The 12,154-nt window shown below is 34.7% G+C and overlaps 1 protein-coding gene across 6 annotated transcripts in view; it reads left to right on the top strand.

Annotated features, from left to right (window-relative positions):
* The window catches only part of RABGAP1L (RAB GTPase activating protein 1 like), a 729,489-nt gene that overhangs the window by 65,581 nt on the left and 651,754 nt on the right, over nucleotides 1-12,154 (top strand). For all 6 annotated transcript variants that reach the window (XM_049112262.1, XM_049112263.1, XM_025430245.3 and 3 more), the window contains 2 exons: nucleotides 4,429-4,639; nucleotides 6,891-7,065. In XM_049112262.1, coding sequence (XP_048968219.1) covers nucleotides 4,429-4,639; nucleotides 6,891-7,065 — 386 coding nt within the window. The remainder of the gene's footprint in view (nucleotides 1-4,428; nucleotides 4,640-6,890; nucleotides 7,066-12,154) is intronic.

The following is a 12,154-nucleotide window of genomic DNA, read 5'->3' as shown; positions in this document are numbered from 1 at the left end:
ATTTATTTATGATAGTCCCAGAGAGAGAGAGAGAGAGAGGCAGAGACACAGGCAGAGGGAGAAGCAGGCTCCATGCACCGGGAGCCTGATGTGGGATTCGATCCCGGGTCTCCAGGATCGCGCCCTGGGCCAAAGGCAGGTGCCAAACCGCTGCGCCACCCAGGGATCCCATTTTTTTAAAAATTTCTTTCGCATTTTTGTTGTTCTTTGCACAGTTCTGCAACTGGGACTGGCTTTAGGTCAAATCTGAGGATAAAAGATTGTGTGGGGGGAAGGGAAACAACACTGTATAGGTAGTTCTTCAAGTTTTGACTCGTCTCTTTAATGTTAATTATTGTTTACTTTTTAAAAATTTTTGTGTACTTTTTATATTCTGTTCAGTGTTTTTAGTTAAGAGAGATAAGCTATAGCAGACTTAGTACTTCAGCTTGACTGATTCTGCCAGTTTTTGCTGTAGGTATTTTGAAGCTCCGGTATTAGGGGGCATAACCACTAAGTTTTCTATGGTGATTTGACCCTTTTATTATTGTGAAATGTCTCTTTTTCCTCTTTTTCTCTTTCTTATTTTGAAGTCTAATATTTCTGATATTCATATAACTGCTCTAGTTTTCTTTAGTGTTTGCATGATATGTCTACTATTTTAAAAAAATTATTTGTAGTCTATTTAGGTCTTTAAAGTGTGTTTCTGTAGATAGCATACAGTTGAGCTTTTCTTTTTTTATTCAATCTGATGAACTTTTAATTGGTGTGTTTAGACCAGGGGTCATCAAATTACTTCTCGTGGGCCAAACCCTACCCATTACTTGTTTTCAGTATGGTTTGGAGGGTAATAATTATTTTTATATCTTTAAAGGGTTGAAAACAAGTCAAAGGAGAATAATATTTTGTGCACATGAAATTTATATGAAATTCAAATTCAAAGTGTCCATAAATTAAATTTTGAGTTTTGTTAAAAAAAGTTGTGGGAGGCCATTTCTCTTTTTATATAAATACCTACATAATATCCAATCTTTTTTTCTTGGTTTACAAGCCTAAAATATTTATTAATATGATCCTTTATAGAAAAAGCTGGTGACCAGTGTCTTTGACCATTTACATTTAGTATAATTTTTTACAAGTTTGGATATAAGTGTACCTGCTTTCTTACTGTTCATTTACTCTTTGTCTCTTTTGTTTTTTTGTGTCTTTCCCCACTTTTCCTGCCTTACTTTGGATTGAATATTTTTTAATATTACAGTTTATACCCATTACTGGTATATTACTGTATTATAATTGTATACAGTCATATCTAAAATGTATAATGTTTTAGTTCTTGCTCTGAGTCTTATGACCTTTTTTTTTTAAGATTTTATTTATTTATTCATGAGAGACACACAGAGAGAGGCAGAGATATAAGCAGAGGGAGAAGCGGGTTCCCTGCTGGGTGTCTGATGTAGGACTCCATCCCAGGACCCCAGGATCATGCCCTGAGCCGAAGGTAGATGCTCAACCACTGAGCCACCCAGGCGACCCTGTGACCCAAGTCTTTAACAAGTCTGTGTTTTAATAATAATATACCACTTCATGTATACTTTGAGGATCTTTCTTTTATTTTATTGCAGACTTTATGTTGCATTTGTCATTTATTTTGCTTATACATGTTACAAATTCTACACAATACTAGTTTTTCACTATAAAAAATCTGTTGTATTTTAAAGAAATGAAAAGCGAGGAGAAAGTCTTACCCTTGTATTTAGAACTTCTGGTACTCTTCAGTTTTCCTCTAGTATCGTTTTCCTTTATCCCAAGGAACTTTTTTTACGTTCTTCTTTTCTTCTGCAATTTAGAATCTGCTGTTACAGCCACCTAAGGAGTATTTGATTTCACATCTTGCATTTTTTAACTCTAGAATTTCTTTGGGTCCTCTTTCATTTTTTTCTTTGTTTTATTAGATACTTTTCTTTAAATTCTCAATATTTATGATAGTTATTTTGAAAATTTTGTCTGCTTCTTTTGTCATTTGTCTTTTTTTGGGATCAATTTCTGTACTGTTTTTCTGTTTAGGATGTACAGAGTTACACAAATCTGTGAGTTACGTAGAGTAGTGAAATATTTTTTCAAAAAGCCTTTTTGTCCCTTTTATCTGTTATTTTTTTGGTAAGACTCCAACTACATATAAGTAAGACCACTTGAACTACTTAATCTGTCATGCTCATAAGCTACTGAAACATGGTTTAATCATAGGATCTTGCAAATAACTGTTGTGTAAGTGCTTGCTAAGTTAACAAAAAATGCATATAATAATAAGTCTAAGCATGTTAGCCTTCAGCCTTAACATTTATTTTATTTATCCCTTTTGAAATATAGCACGTTGAACTAATTCAAAGGGGGAAAACATGTTCCAGTGATTGAAGAACATGGTAGATGAAGTAATTCATTTTGAATGGCTTTAGTTTTTCTTTTTTTTTTTTTTTAAAGATTTCTATTTATTTATTTGAGAGAGAGGGAGAAGCAGACTCCCCACTGAGCAGAGAGCTGGATGTGGGACTCCATCCCAGGACCCTGAAATCATGACCTGAGTGGAAGGCCGATGCTTAACTGACTGAGCCACCCAGGTGCCCTGGGCTTTAGTTTCTTAGTAGAAGAAAGTAGGTGGTGAGGTTGCATGTTATAGTATAGTGTTTGGGAGCTAGGAATGACTTGTGAATTATTTACTGATATTCTATAAGTGGAATCTCCTGGTAATGAGGATTTGAGCTTGGTCCAAGGATCTAGTTTGGGTGAGACAGGCATGTTTTATTTTGTGCAGTATGGATATGGGTAGTGGGAAGAGGCTAGCTCAATGTGGATTTCAGGTGGGGATGGAGAGAGTTGGCAAAAGGAGAGTTTAATAGTATCTGATATATGCAGAAAGATACTCTCTAACCACAGTTGGACCTTTGCTGTTTTAGAATTAAAGTGAACAAGTTTGTTTGTTTGTTCATTCACTATTTATTTATTTATTTATTTATTTATTTATTTATTTAATTAATATTTTTAAAGAAACTCAATAACAAGGAGAGGAGAATTGGAGGAACCAATTATAGGACCATAGGAAGCAATGATAGGATCTCTGAAATACTTACATAGTTCATAGAAGTCAGCAAGCCAGAAAGGAGCCAAAAAAGGGGTTTGCTTTTGTTGTTATTGGTTTGAGATGTTATATCTTAACATTGTTTACTTTCTCTTGGGAAATTAGGCTCCTTAATAAATTTGGTGCTATGCAGGTTCTTTATAGCCAAGGCAAACTTTAACTTATTTTGGTTTGTTTGTTTGTTAATTAACTTATTTATTCATTCATTCTATGTCAATTTTTATTTTTTATTTTTTTATAATAAATTTATTTTTTATTAGTGTACAATTTGCCAACATACAGAATAACACCCAGTGCTCATCCAGTCAAGTGGCCCCCTCAGTGCCCGCCACCCAGTCACCCCCACCCCCCGCCCTCCTCCCTTTCCACCACCCCTAGTTCGTTTCCCAGAGTTAGGAATCTTCCATGTTCTGTCTCCCTTTCTGATATTTCCTACCCATTTCTTCTCCCTTCCCCTCTATTCCCTTCCACTATTATTTATATTCCCCAAATGATTGAGACCATATAATGTTTGTCCTTCTCCGATTGACTTATTTCACTCAGCATAATACCCTCCAGTTCCATCCACGTCGAAGCAAATGGTGGGTATTTGTCATTTCTAATGGCTGAGTGATATTCCTTTTTTTTTTTTTAATTTTTTTTTAAATTTTATTTATTTATGATAGTCACATAGAGAGAGAGAGAGAGAGGCAGAGACATAGAGGGAGAAGCAGGCTCCATGCACCGGGAGCCTGACGTGGGATTCAATCCGGGGTCTCCAGGATCGCGCCCTGGGCCAAAGGCAGGCGCCAAACTGCTGCGCCACCCAGGGATCCCCTGAGTGATATTCCATTGTATACATAAACCACATCTTCTTTATCCATTCATCTTTCGATGGACACTGAGGCTCCTTCCATAGTAGTTTTATTTAATCTTCATTATTTTTAGGCTGCTTCACCCTGCCTTTAGTGTAGTTTTTTTCTTCCATAGTAGTTTTATTTAATCTTCATTATTTTTAGGCTGCTTCACCCTGCCTTTAGCGTAGTTTTTTTCTTTCTATTCTACATTGTTTGTACTCTGTATCTTTGATTCTTTAAAATAAAAACTTAAAATTTTTTTTTCCTTTATAGAAGTCATAGCTAAGTAGGAATACTTTGAGAGGCTTTGAGAGTACAGAATTCCAGAACTCTGAATTAAGATGTAGCATAACATCAAAAGAATTGAAAACACAGACCTAAATTTTGTTTGCAGTTTTTCATTTGTTTTTGGGCAGTAGGTGAAATAATACTGTGACATTTTCCATTAGCTTTTGAGTGGGTGTGTGTGTTTTTCTTCAGAAATTTCTACACCCAGACCATCTTCTCCAAGTGGATTACCTGAGGAAGATAGTGTTTTATTTAACAAACTGACCTACTTAGGATGTATGAAGGTTTCTTCCCCACGTAATGAAGTGGAGGCTTTACGGGCAATGGCAACTATGAAATCTTCCAGTCATCACCCCTTTCCTGTTACTCTGTATGTACCTAATGTTCCAGAAGGTTCTGTGAGGTAAGCTCTAATCTTTTTTTTTATTTTCCCTAGACATTTATGAAAAATTTTTTGCGTGTTGGTGATGATGTTATATCATAAATTAGGCACAGGACTTATTGTGAATTCACTTTTACTCTCTAGACATGAAAAGTAAACATGTTTAGGTTTAGACCGTGTTGTTTATTTATTAGAGGCTTTTACAGAATTATGCTTAGAATATTATAAATGGAAATAGAACTTTAAGCATACCTATAATTTGTGTTTCTTTTTTTTTTTTTTTTTTTTTTTTTTTTTTTTTTTAATTTATTTATGATAGTCACAGAGAGAGAGAGAGGCAGAGACACAAGTAGAGGGAGAAGCAGGCTCCATGCACCAGGAGCCTGATGTGGGATTCGATCCCGGGTCTCCAGGATCGCGCCCTGGGCCAAAGGCAGGCGCCAAACCGCTGCGCCACCCAGGGATCCCAATTTGTGTTTCTTTGTTCAGAAGGAACATAAAAACCTGTCTCCCCCTTGTTATATAACCGTGGTTCAAAAAAAACTAGAGCGAGTCAAAGATATACGTTTTTACATCAGACAGGGAAGAAGCAAAATGGCTTTTTCTCTTATGCTTAATTAGGAATAATATTGACTGTCATCTGGACCTTGAGTTTCTTTGAATTCGATCATGTTCTCCTACTCTCAGTGGCCTCTAGTCACACTTGTGATTAAAAAATTCTTACTATGTCTGGCCACTGATAAACTACTGCCTTGACCTGATTTTTTACCCTTCTCTTTTCTCTTGATCTCTCTCACTATGACATTTCAGTCTTAGTAGCTTCTTTGTACTTTCTCAAACACCATCATTATTCCTACCTCAGGACCTTTGCATATTCTTTCTTTTGCCTGAACAAATTTTCCTTGGTTTCGCAGTGGCTTTGTTATTTCTTTACAGTTTCACCTCAAACATTTTATCAAAAGAAACCTTTTTTGATCGGATCATATAACTGTTTTTCTTTTCCCTGTTATTGGGCCTTTATATTCTTCACAGCACTTTCTTTGACTTGGTATTATATATTTATTTGCTTATTGGTTTATTGTCTGACTTCCTCACTAGAATATAAGCTCCATGGGAGCAGAGTATTTGTATTTTTCTGTGCTGTAGCTTCAGTGTTGAGAGTAGTATCTGGTCCATAGCAGGTTTTCAGTAAGTGCTTGCTGAATGAACAAATAAAATGAACCAAGTCTTAGAAATTAGGTTAAATGTATCCTGAACCTATAAAATTCCCTGAAGGTCTTTTTTCAAACTCTGAAATGCCTATTCTCTAAGGTTAGAATGTGAAAAAAATGTTAGTTTAGTTCTGAGTACTAAAATAATAGCTATATAAACCTATAAGTTTTGGTAAAAATGCTTTGAATTTTTCAGGAAAGGGTTTTATAGATATAGTATTTGTGTGATATTTCTTAAAAAATGTCAAAACGCCTTTTAAAGTTACCTTTTTAGTGTCAAAGTGCCAAACACACCTTGACAAAGACTTAGTGTTTTTATTTGCTTCTCTATTTCTACTGGGTACCCCTTAGTTTCATAGAGAGATCCTGATGTGGTCTTGAGATTTTAGGTCAATCTAGGGTTTAGGATTTATATAGGGAAAGTCAGAGAAATATATGCTGTGAAATTCCACAGACTCCTTTTACTTCTTAAAACTCTGTTATTAAGTTCAACTTTGGAACCACTCTGACCTTTTTTGCTTTTGGGTAAGAGAGGTCTTGGTCGAACAGTGGCCTAGGTCTTAGGTAAACTTACAGGTGCTGTTGTAAATAGAAATGAACTCTCCAGGGATAGTATTTGCTATTCTGTACTAGCATTCCTTTTGCCGTAGTAGAAAAAGGGTAGCAATTTGGGATGGGTGACAAAGCTTTTACCAGGCAATGTATATACTTGGCTTTGGGAATAAATTAATTGCATCATAGGAGATACAAAAATTAAGTAATTGTTAAAAGAAGAACTTGTGTGTGTGTATAAATGTGTATATATGTATATGCATTATACATATTCATATGTATACAAATTTAGCACAGTATGATTATTATTTTTTTATGTTCTTCAGTTAAGATTGAATTCTGTTTTTTTTTCGACTGCCGTATCAGTATGATTATTTTAATACATTCTTATAACTAGTTTATTTTTGTGATTTTTAAGATAATTATGTTTATATGTCATTAGTATAGTAAAACTGTTTTTGTTCTTTGATAGTTAATATTTTATCTTATTTTTCATCACTGTTCTGTAGAATTATAGACCAATCCAACAATGTGGAGTTAGCTTCTTTTCCGATCTATAAGGTGTTATTCTGTGCACGTGGACATGATGGGACAACAGAGAGCAATTGCTTTGCATTTACAGAGAGTTCCCATGGTTCAGAAGAATTTCAGATACATGTTTTCTCCTGTGAAATTAAAGAGGCTGTAAGTATAATATACTATAGCAATTTGCTATCAAGATGAAGTAGGGTAATATTTTTGAACCCTAGTCTCACTGTCCTATAAATTAGTATGTATCATCATATCTTCTATTACATAAATTTGGAAATTTCTAAAGAGAAAGTTAATATTTTGTAATGGCATAGAACTAAATGTGGAAAGCTAAATCTGGTAACTGTATTAAAGTGGTATCATAGGTAGGACAGTCTCAGCTTAACAGATGTAACAGAAAAATCCTCCTGGATGAGCTCTCCTCCTCACCTACCATGGTGGTACTTGCTTAGGCTTAGAAGGGCTGCTTTTGTTATTTTAACCAAGTTGATTGGTACATGTGACTTTTAAAAAAGCATCTATAACAAAACGTGTTTTTCTGCTGGACTGATTGCTACGTATTGCTTTCATTTAGATGTTGAACTAAGATTGTTTCATACATCTCTGTGGTTTTCACTGATTATTTGTTATGTTCATTCACTCGGAGGATGACTTTTGCTCTATGGAACTGGCCTAATTAAAAATACAGATCTCACCTATAAACAGAGGTATCAACTTGTAATTCTTTGAAAATGCTAGTTAAGTTCCTCTTAGTAATTATTAACTGGTGGTTTATTCTGAGACTGGAGAAGTAGTTAGAATACATGGAGAAATTGTCAGTTACATGGAGAAATTGCCTTCTTCTCTGTAGTTGTTGGATTCTCTCCAAATTAAAAATAGGTTGCACTTAAAAAAAAATCCCAGTATAATTAGGGCGCCTGGCTAGCTCAGTCCATAGAGTGTACAGCTCTTGATCTCTGGGTTATAGGTTCAAGCCCATGGTGGGTGTAGAAACTAAATAAATACAAAAACTTAAAAAAATCCAATATAGTTAACATGCAGCATCATATTAGTTTCAAGTGTAATTAGGTTGTACTTTTAGAATGTTAGTGCTTACAACCATTTTAAAGGCATTAATAAATGTCTGGGGTGGGCAAATCTCAGGGCTTTTTGCTTTTGGAAATATAAATTTGTCATTAGGAAATGCTAAAAGCAGCTATCTTATTTTCTGTTTACCATGAAACATAAATAAACCGTTGTATTATTAGGACTTCTAAGAGTTTATTTCTGGCCACAACATGGGAACTCACAGAAATATGTATTTCTGTGTGTTTGATACTAAGCATGAGGGATATGTCAGTTCTTATGCCCTGGTGACTTTATTTATACTAAAATGAACATGGATGGACACATAATTTAGATTGTAGCCATAGGAGCAAGGACCAGTGCCTGTATAAGAAGTTCAGGTTTGTTTTTGTTTTTTAAAAATACTTGTGAATCTATTTCATACCAACATTTACATTTTTATGTATATACTGTCTGCCTGGTCAAAGGTGTGATGGGAGAGTGAATGAGTATAAGTGCCTGGCACTAGGAGGCAGTGAATATAAATATGTTGAAAGAATATGTGTGTGTTTGTGAATGAAGGGGTCCATTTCTGATCCTTACAACTTCACTACAGAAGTGAGAAAGCAGAGGGTAGAGTCCTGGCATTTCATGTTGGCAGTATTTAACACACTTGTGGTTTGTGGGTAATTGGTGCTTAACAGCAAGGAAATGAAGTTTGAAGACTTGAAGAACCTGCTGCTTGGAGAGGTAGAAACGCTGCTGCAGAAGGAAATTGAAAGGGACCTGGCTTGCAAGCATTTTTCATAATTGTGATGGTATGAAACTCTCTTTTTGAATTATAGCATTCTCTTATTTACGGGTGGGGTAACTGCATATCATTTTTGAGAGCTGTAACAGTGGGTAAGCAGTGAACAAAGCTGCGGGAGAATTCTTAGCCTGACCGTTTTGGATATGGTATTAAATAGTATTAATTGTATTTCTAGAGATATGGTATTAAATAGTATTAATTGTATTTCTAGAGAGGATATTTGGTACATTGCAGGTTATGAGAAAGTGATGTCCATGTATTATTTAATTTTCTTAGAGTACATTTTAAAAAACGTTCCATTATGGGGTATTGGTGGCAAAATTCATTATTTGAAGGAGAAATACATGACATTTGTCATTAAACTTTATTATGAGAGACATTGCTAAATGAAAAAATAATACAGTATAAATGCCAGGCGCATTTAGAATGCTAAACATTTCCTTGACATTCGTAAAAACTCCATGATATAGATAATATTTATTTTGATTAGTGATCTCCTCTGCCTGGGGCAGTTCTAGTTTATGTATATTGTCCAGGTATATTATTAGTAGCACTCCTTCTTATTTTCAGAAGGGTTCTGGTTTGGCTGATAAATTGTATGGTTACCCTTTGTTTATCCCAAAGCTAAGAGAATAGACAATAGAGCGTTTCAAATGGAAGTCTCTGAATACCCATATAATTTTCAGTAATAATTTTCCTGTTGCTTAAATATTATAAAAAGCAAATGTGGATTTTGTTTTCATTATGTTTTATAAAGGTATTTATCGTTCATATAGTTTACATTCCAGCCACCTTTGGTTTTTACCCATGACTTACACAGAAGATATCTAACACCTTCCTCTTTCCCCTCAAAAAATAATACTCCTTTTAATTACTCTGAAGTCTTTAATAGCATTTACTGGTTGTCTTGTTATCTGGTTCCTAGGTTTCTTGTTTTGTGGTGAAGGCACAACTTTAGTCCTTAGTTTTTGGGTCCCTCTTGATAGGCACAAACAATTGGCAAAGATAGTTCAGGAAAGTGACAGACATTCTTAATTGCCTAAATACTTATTATGCAGCAATGTCACTAACTTATTTTTTTTCCCATTGTTTGCAGAGTCCCTGGATGAGGTCTGAAGAAGTTTGTCAGTTAAAAGCAAGAAGATATCTTGTCTTCTCAAGCAGGAGTAGCAGCATGGCTGCCATAACCAACTATCACTGTTATTCTCTTATTTTACCATAAAATCCCAAAAGCAGCATGTACCAGTAGTGTTAGGGGGAAGCCAGTGAAGATCATAGCTCTGTGGAACCTGTGGCATAAGGCTTTAGGTATTTCCACAATACATTTGACTTGGTAGATCCTGGAGATTCATCTGTAGGACTCTGTTGGGTGTGGATCTTGATTACCTATGGCGCAAGAGTTAGGGAATCCAACCTGAGGTATCTTGATGCCAATTATTTTGTTCAGGGAAAGTGATGTACTGTGTTTCTGCTGAAGAATTGCAGACAAAACAAAATATCAGAAAGCATAGTGAAAAAAGCCAGTGAGACTCATATCATTGTTGCATCTTTATGGATACATTGTACAAAACTGTAAAGATATTTTTAAAAGGCTTAGTTGACTCTGTTTTAGAATTTATTAATTCACTGTAATCAGTTTCCTCAAAACAGAGTTGATGTTTGTTGTTTGTATGTTTTAACATGATCTCAGGGTCTTAGCCTTGAGCCTTGTGTGGAGCTCTGCACTCAACAGGGAGTCTGCTTGAGTTTTTCTTGCTCTATACCCCCTCTGCCCCATGGTCTCTCTCTCTCAAATAAATAAATCTTAAAAAAAAAAGTTTCTTGTATGATATGCCTCTTTTTTTTAAACCTCCTTTCAGTGAGTAATATTTGAATAATTTGCTAAAAAATTAACACCTCTTTTCAGGGTGTCTTTTATAGAATTTTTCTGTATTTCTTGGGTGAACGTTTTCTTAACATATGGTATTTTTAAAAGAGTCAGTTATCTTTCACCACAAGGCCTTATCTTGGAAAAATCGGCTATGTCATTTAAATAAATACCTTTTTGCTTAATGGCATTGTTTTGGAGTATTTACGTGTAATATGTATTTGAGAATGTGGGAAATACTGAAATAAAGAAGAAAGAGAAGTTACCCAAAATTCCACTAGAGTTAAGATTTTGGTATATGTCCTTTCCATTTATCTCCATGTGCTCTCCCACACCCTGCCTTCAGAATCAACAACCCTAACAGTTACTTCTGTGTTTAACTAGTACTTTCTATAGATATAGCTTTCTGGGGAAAAATTATACCATATTATTGGCCAGTGAAGCTTCCCCTTTTGCAAAAACTTATGCCTATTCTAGATTATTTGTGTGTGTGTATGTGTATGTTTAATAGTGTGGCATGTATAGAAATGTTTACTATGGTGTATATTTTGAATATTCTTTTCATTGTGTAATTGGTTACCCAATTTGTTTCAATAACTATAGACATTGCTGATCATTGTTCCTGAAGATACCTTACCAATCCTTGGATCACCATTCCAGCTATTCTTAAACTCTAGAATTCACAAATGATTTTAACCTTGTTGTTGGAAGTAGCAACTTGTAAAAGACATGGTCAGGATTAAATGCAGTTTGATTGCTATTAATAAACTGTTGTGTCCTACCTCCAAAAAGAGAAAAGTGTAATCTGATTTTCCCCCTAACATTCTCTACTACTCTGGCTCAGCCCCATATACTTAAAAACCTTTTTAAAGAGAAATTCTTGAGCCTCGCCATCTACTTTAGAATTTATCAAGTTCTTTGACTTTTTGGTGTGGTCTGGTGTGACAGACTTGCTGATAACTCTGATAAAGAAAATGAAATAGTTAGAAGAAGATATGGGAGAGGAGAAAAAAATAAATATGGTTGAGGTTTATTTCCCTATATTTACATATAATATTTTCTTAAATGAGCTGAAGGTCAATGTGTAAAATGTAAACAATAGACTTCACATTTTATTTGAGGTTAGGAAGTGGGGAGTACTCAACTAAAAGTAGTTTAAAGTTCCTATTTAAACTTAACCTTGAGTCATACTCTTCAGTGACTTGTTTTTAGTTTGTTCTTTGCTTCTGTTTTCTTCTCTGACACTTAAATTATTGAGCTAAATCATATAAATATCCATCTGAGGCTATATTTCTGCTTTTGGCTTACATAATGATTCCTTCTTTACCCACCTGAAGCGCATTCAACTCACATGTGCTAGAATGTAAGCAGTGTATCCCTAGCACCTAGAATGATACTAAATATACTGAGGGCACTCAGAAAATATTTATTGAATGAATGTGTGAATTCATCATCTTAATTGTGTAAGATTTGAGGCTTGCAGTTCTTTTTTTTTAAGTTTATTTTTTATTTTATTTTAT

The sequence above is a fragment of the Canis lupus genome, chromosome 7 (genome assembly GCF_003254725.2).
Source record: "Canis lupus dingo isolate Sandy chromosome 7, ASM325472v2, whole genome shotgun sequence".
Classification (NCBI taxonomy): domain Eukaryota; kingdom Metazoa; phylum Chordata; class Mammalia; order Carnivora; family Canidae; genus Canis; species Canis lupus.
Note: the sequence above shows the minus strand (reverse complement) of the source record. Positions and strands in the feature narration are given on the sequence as shown.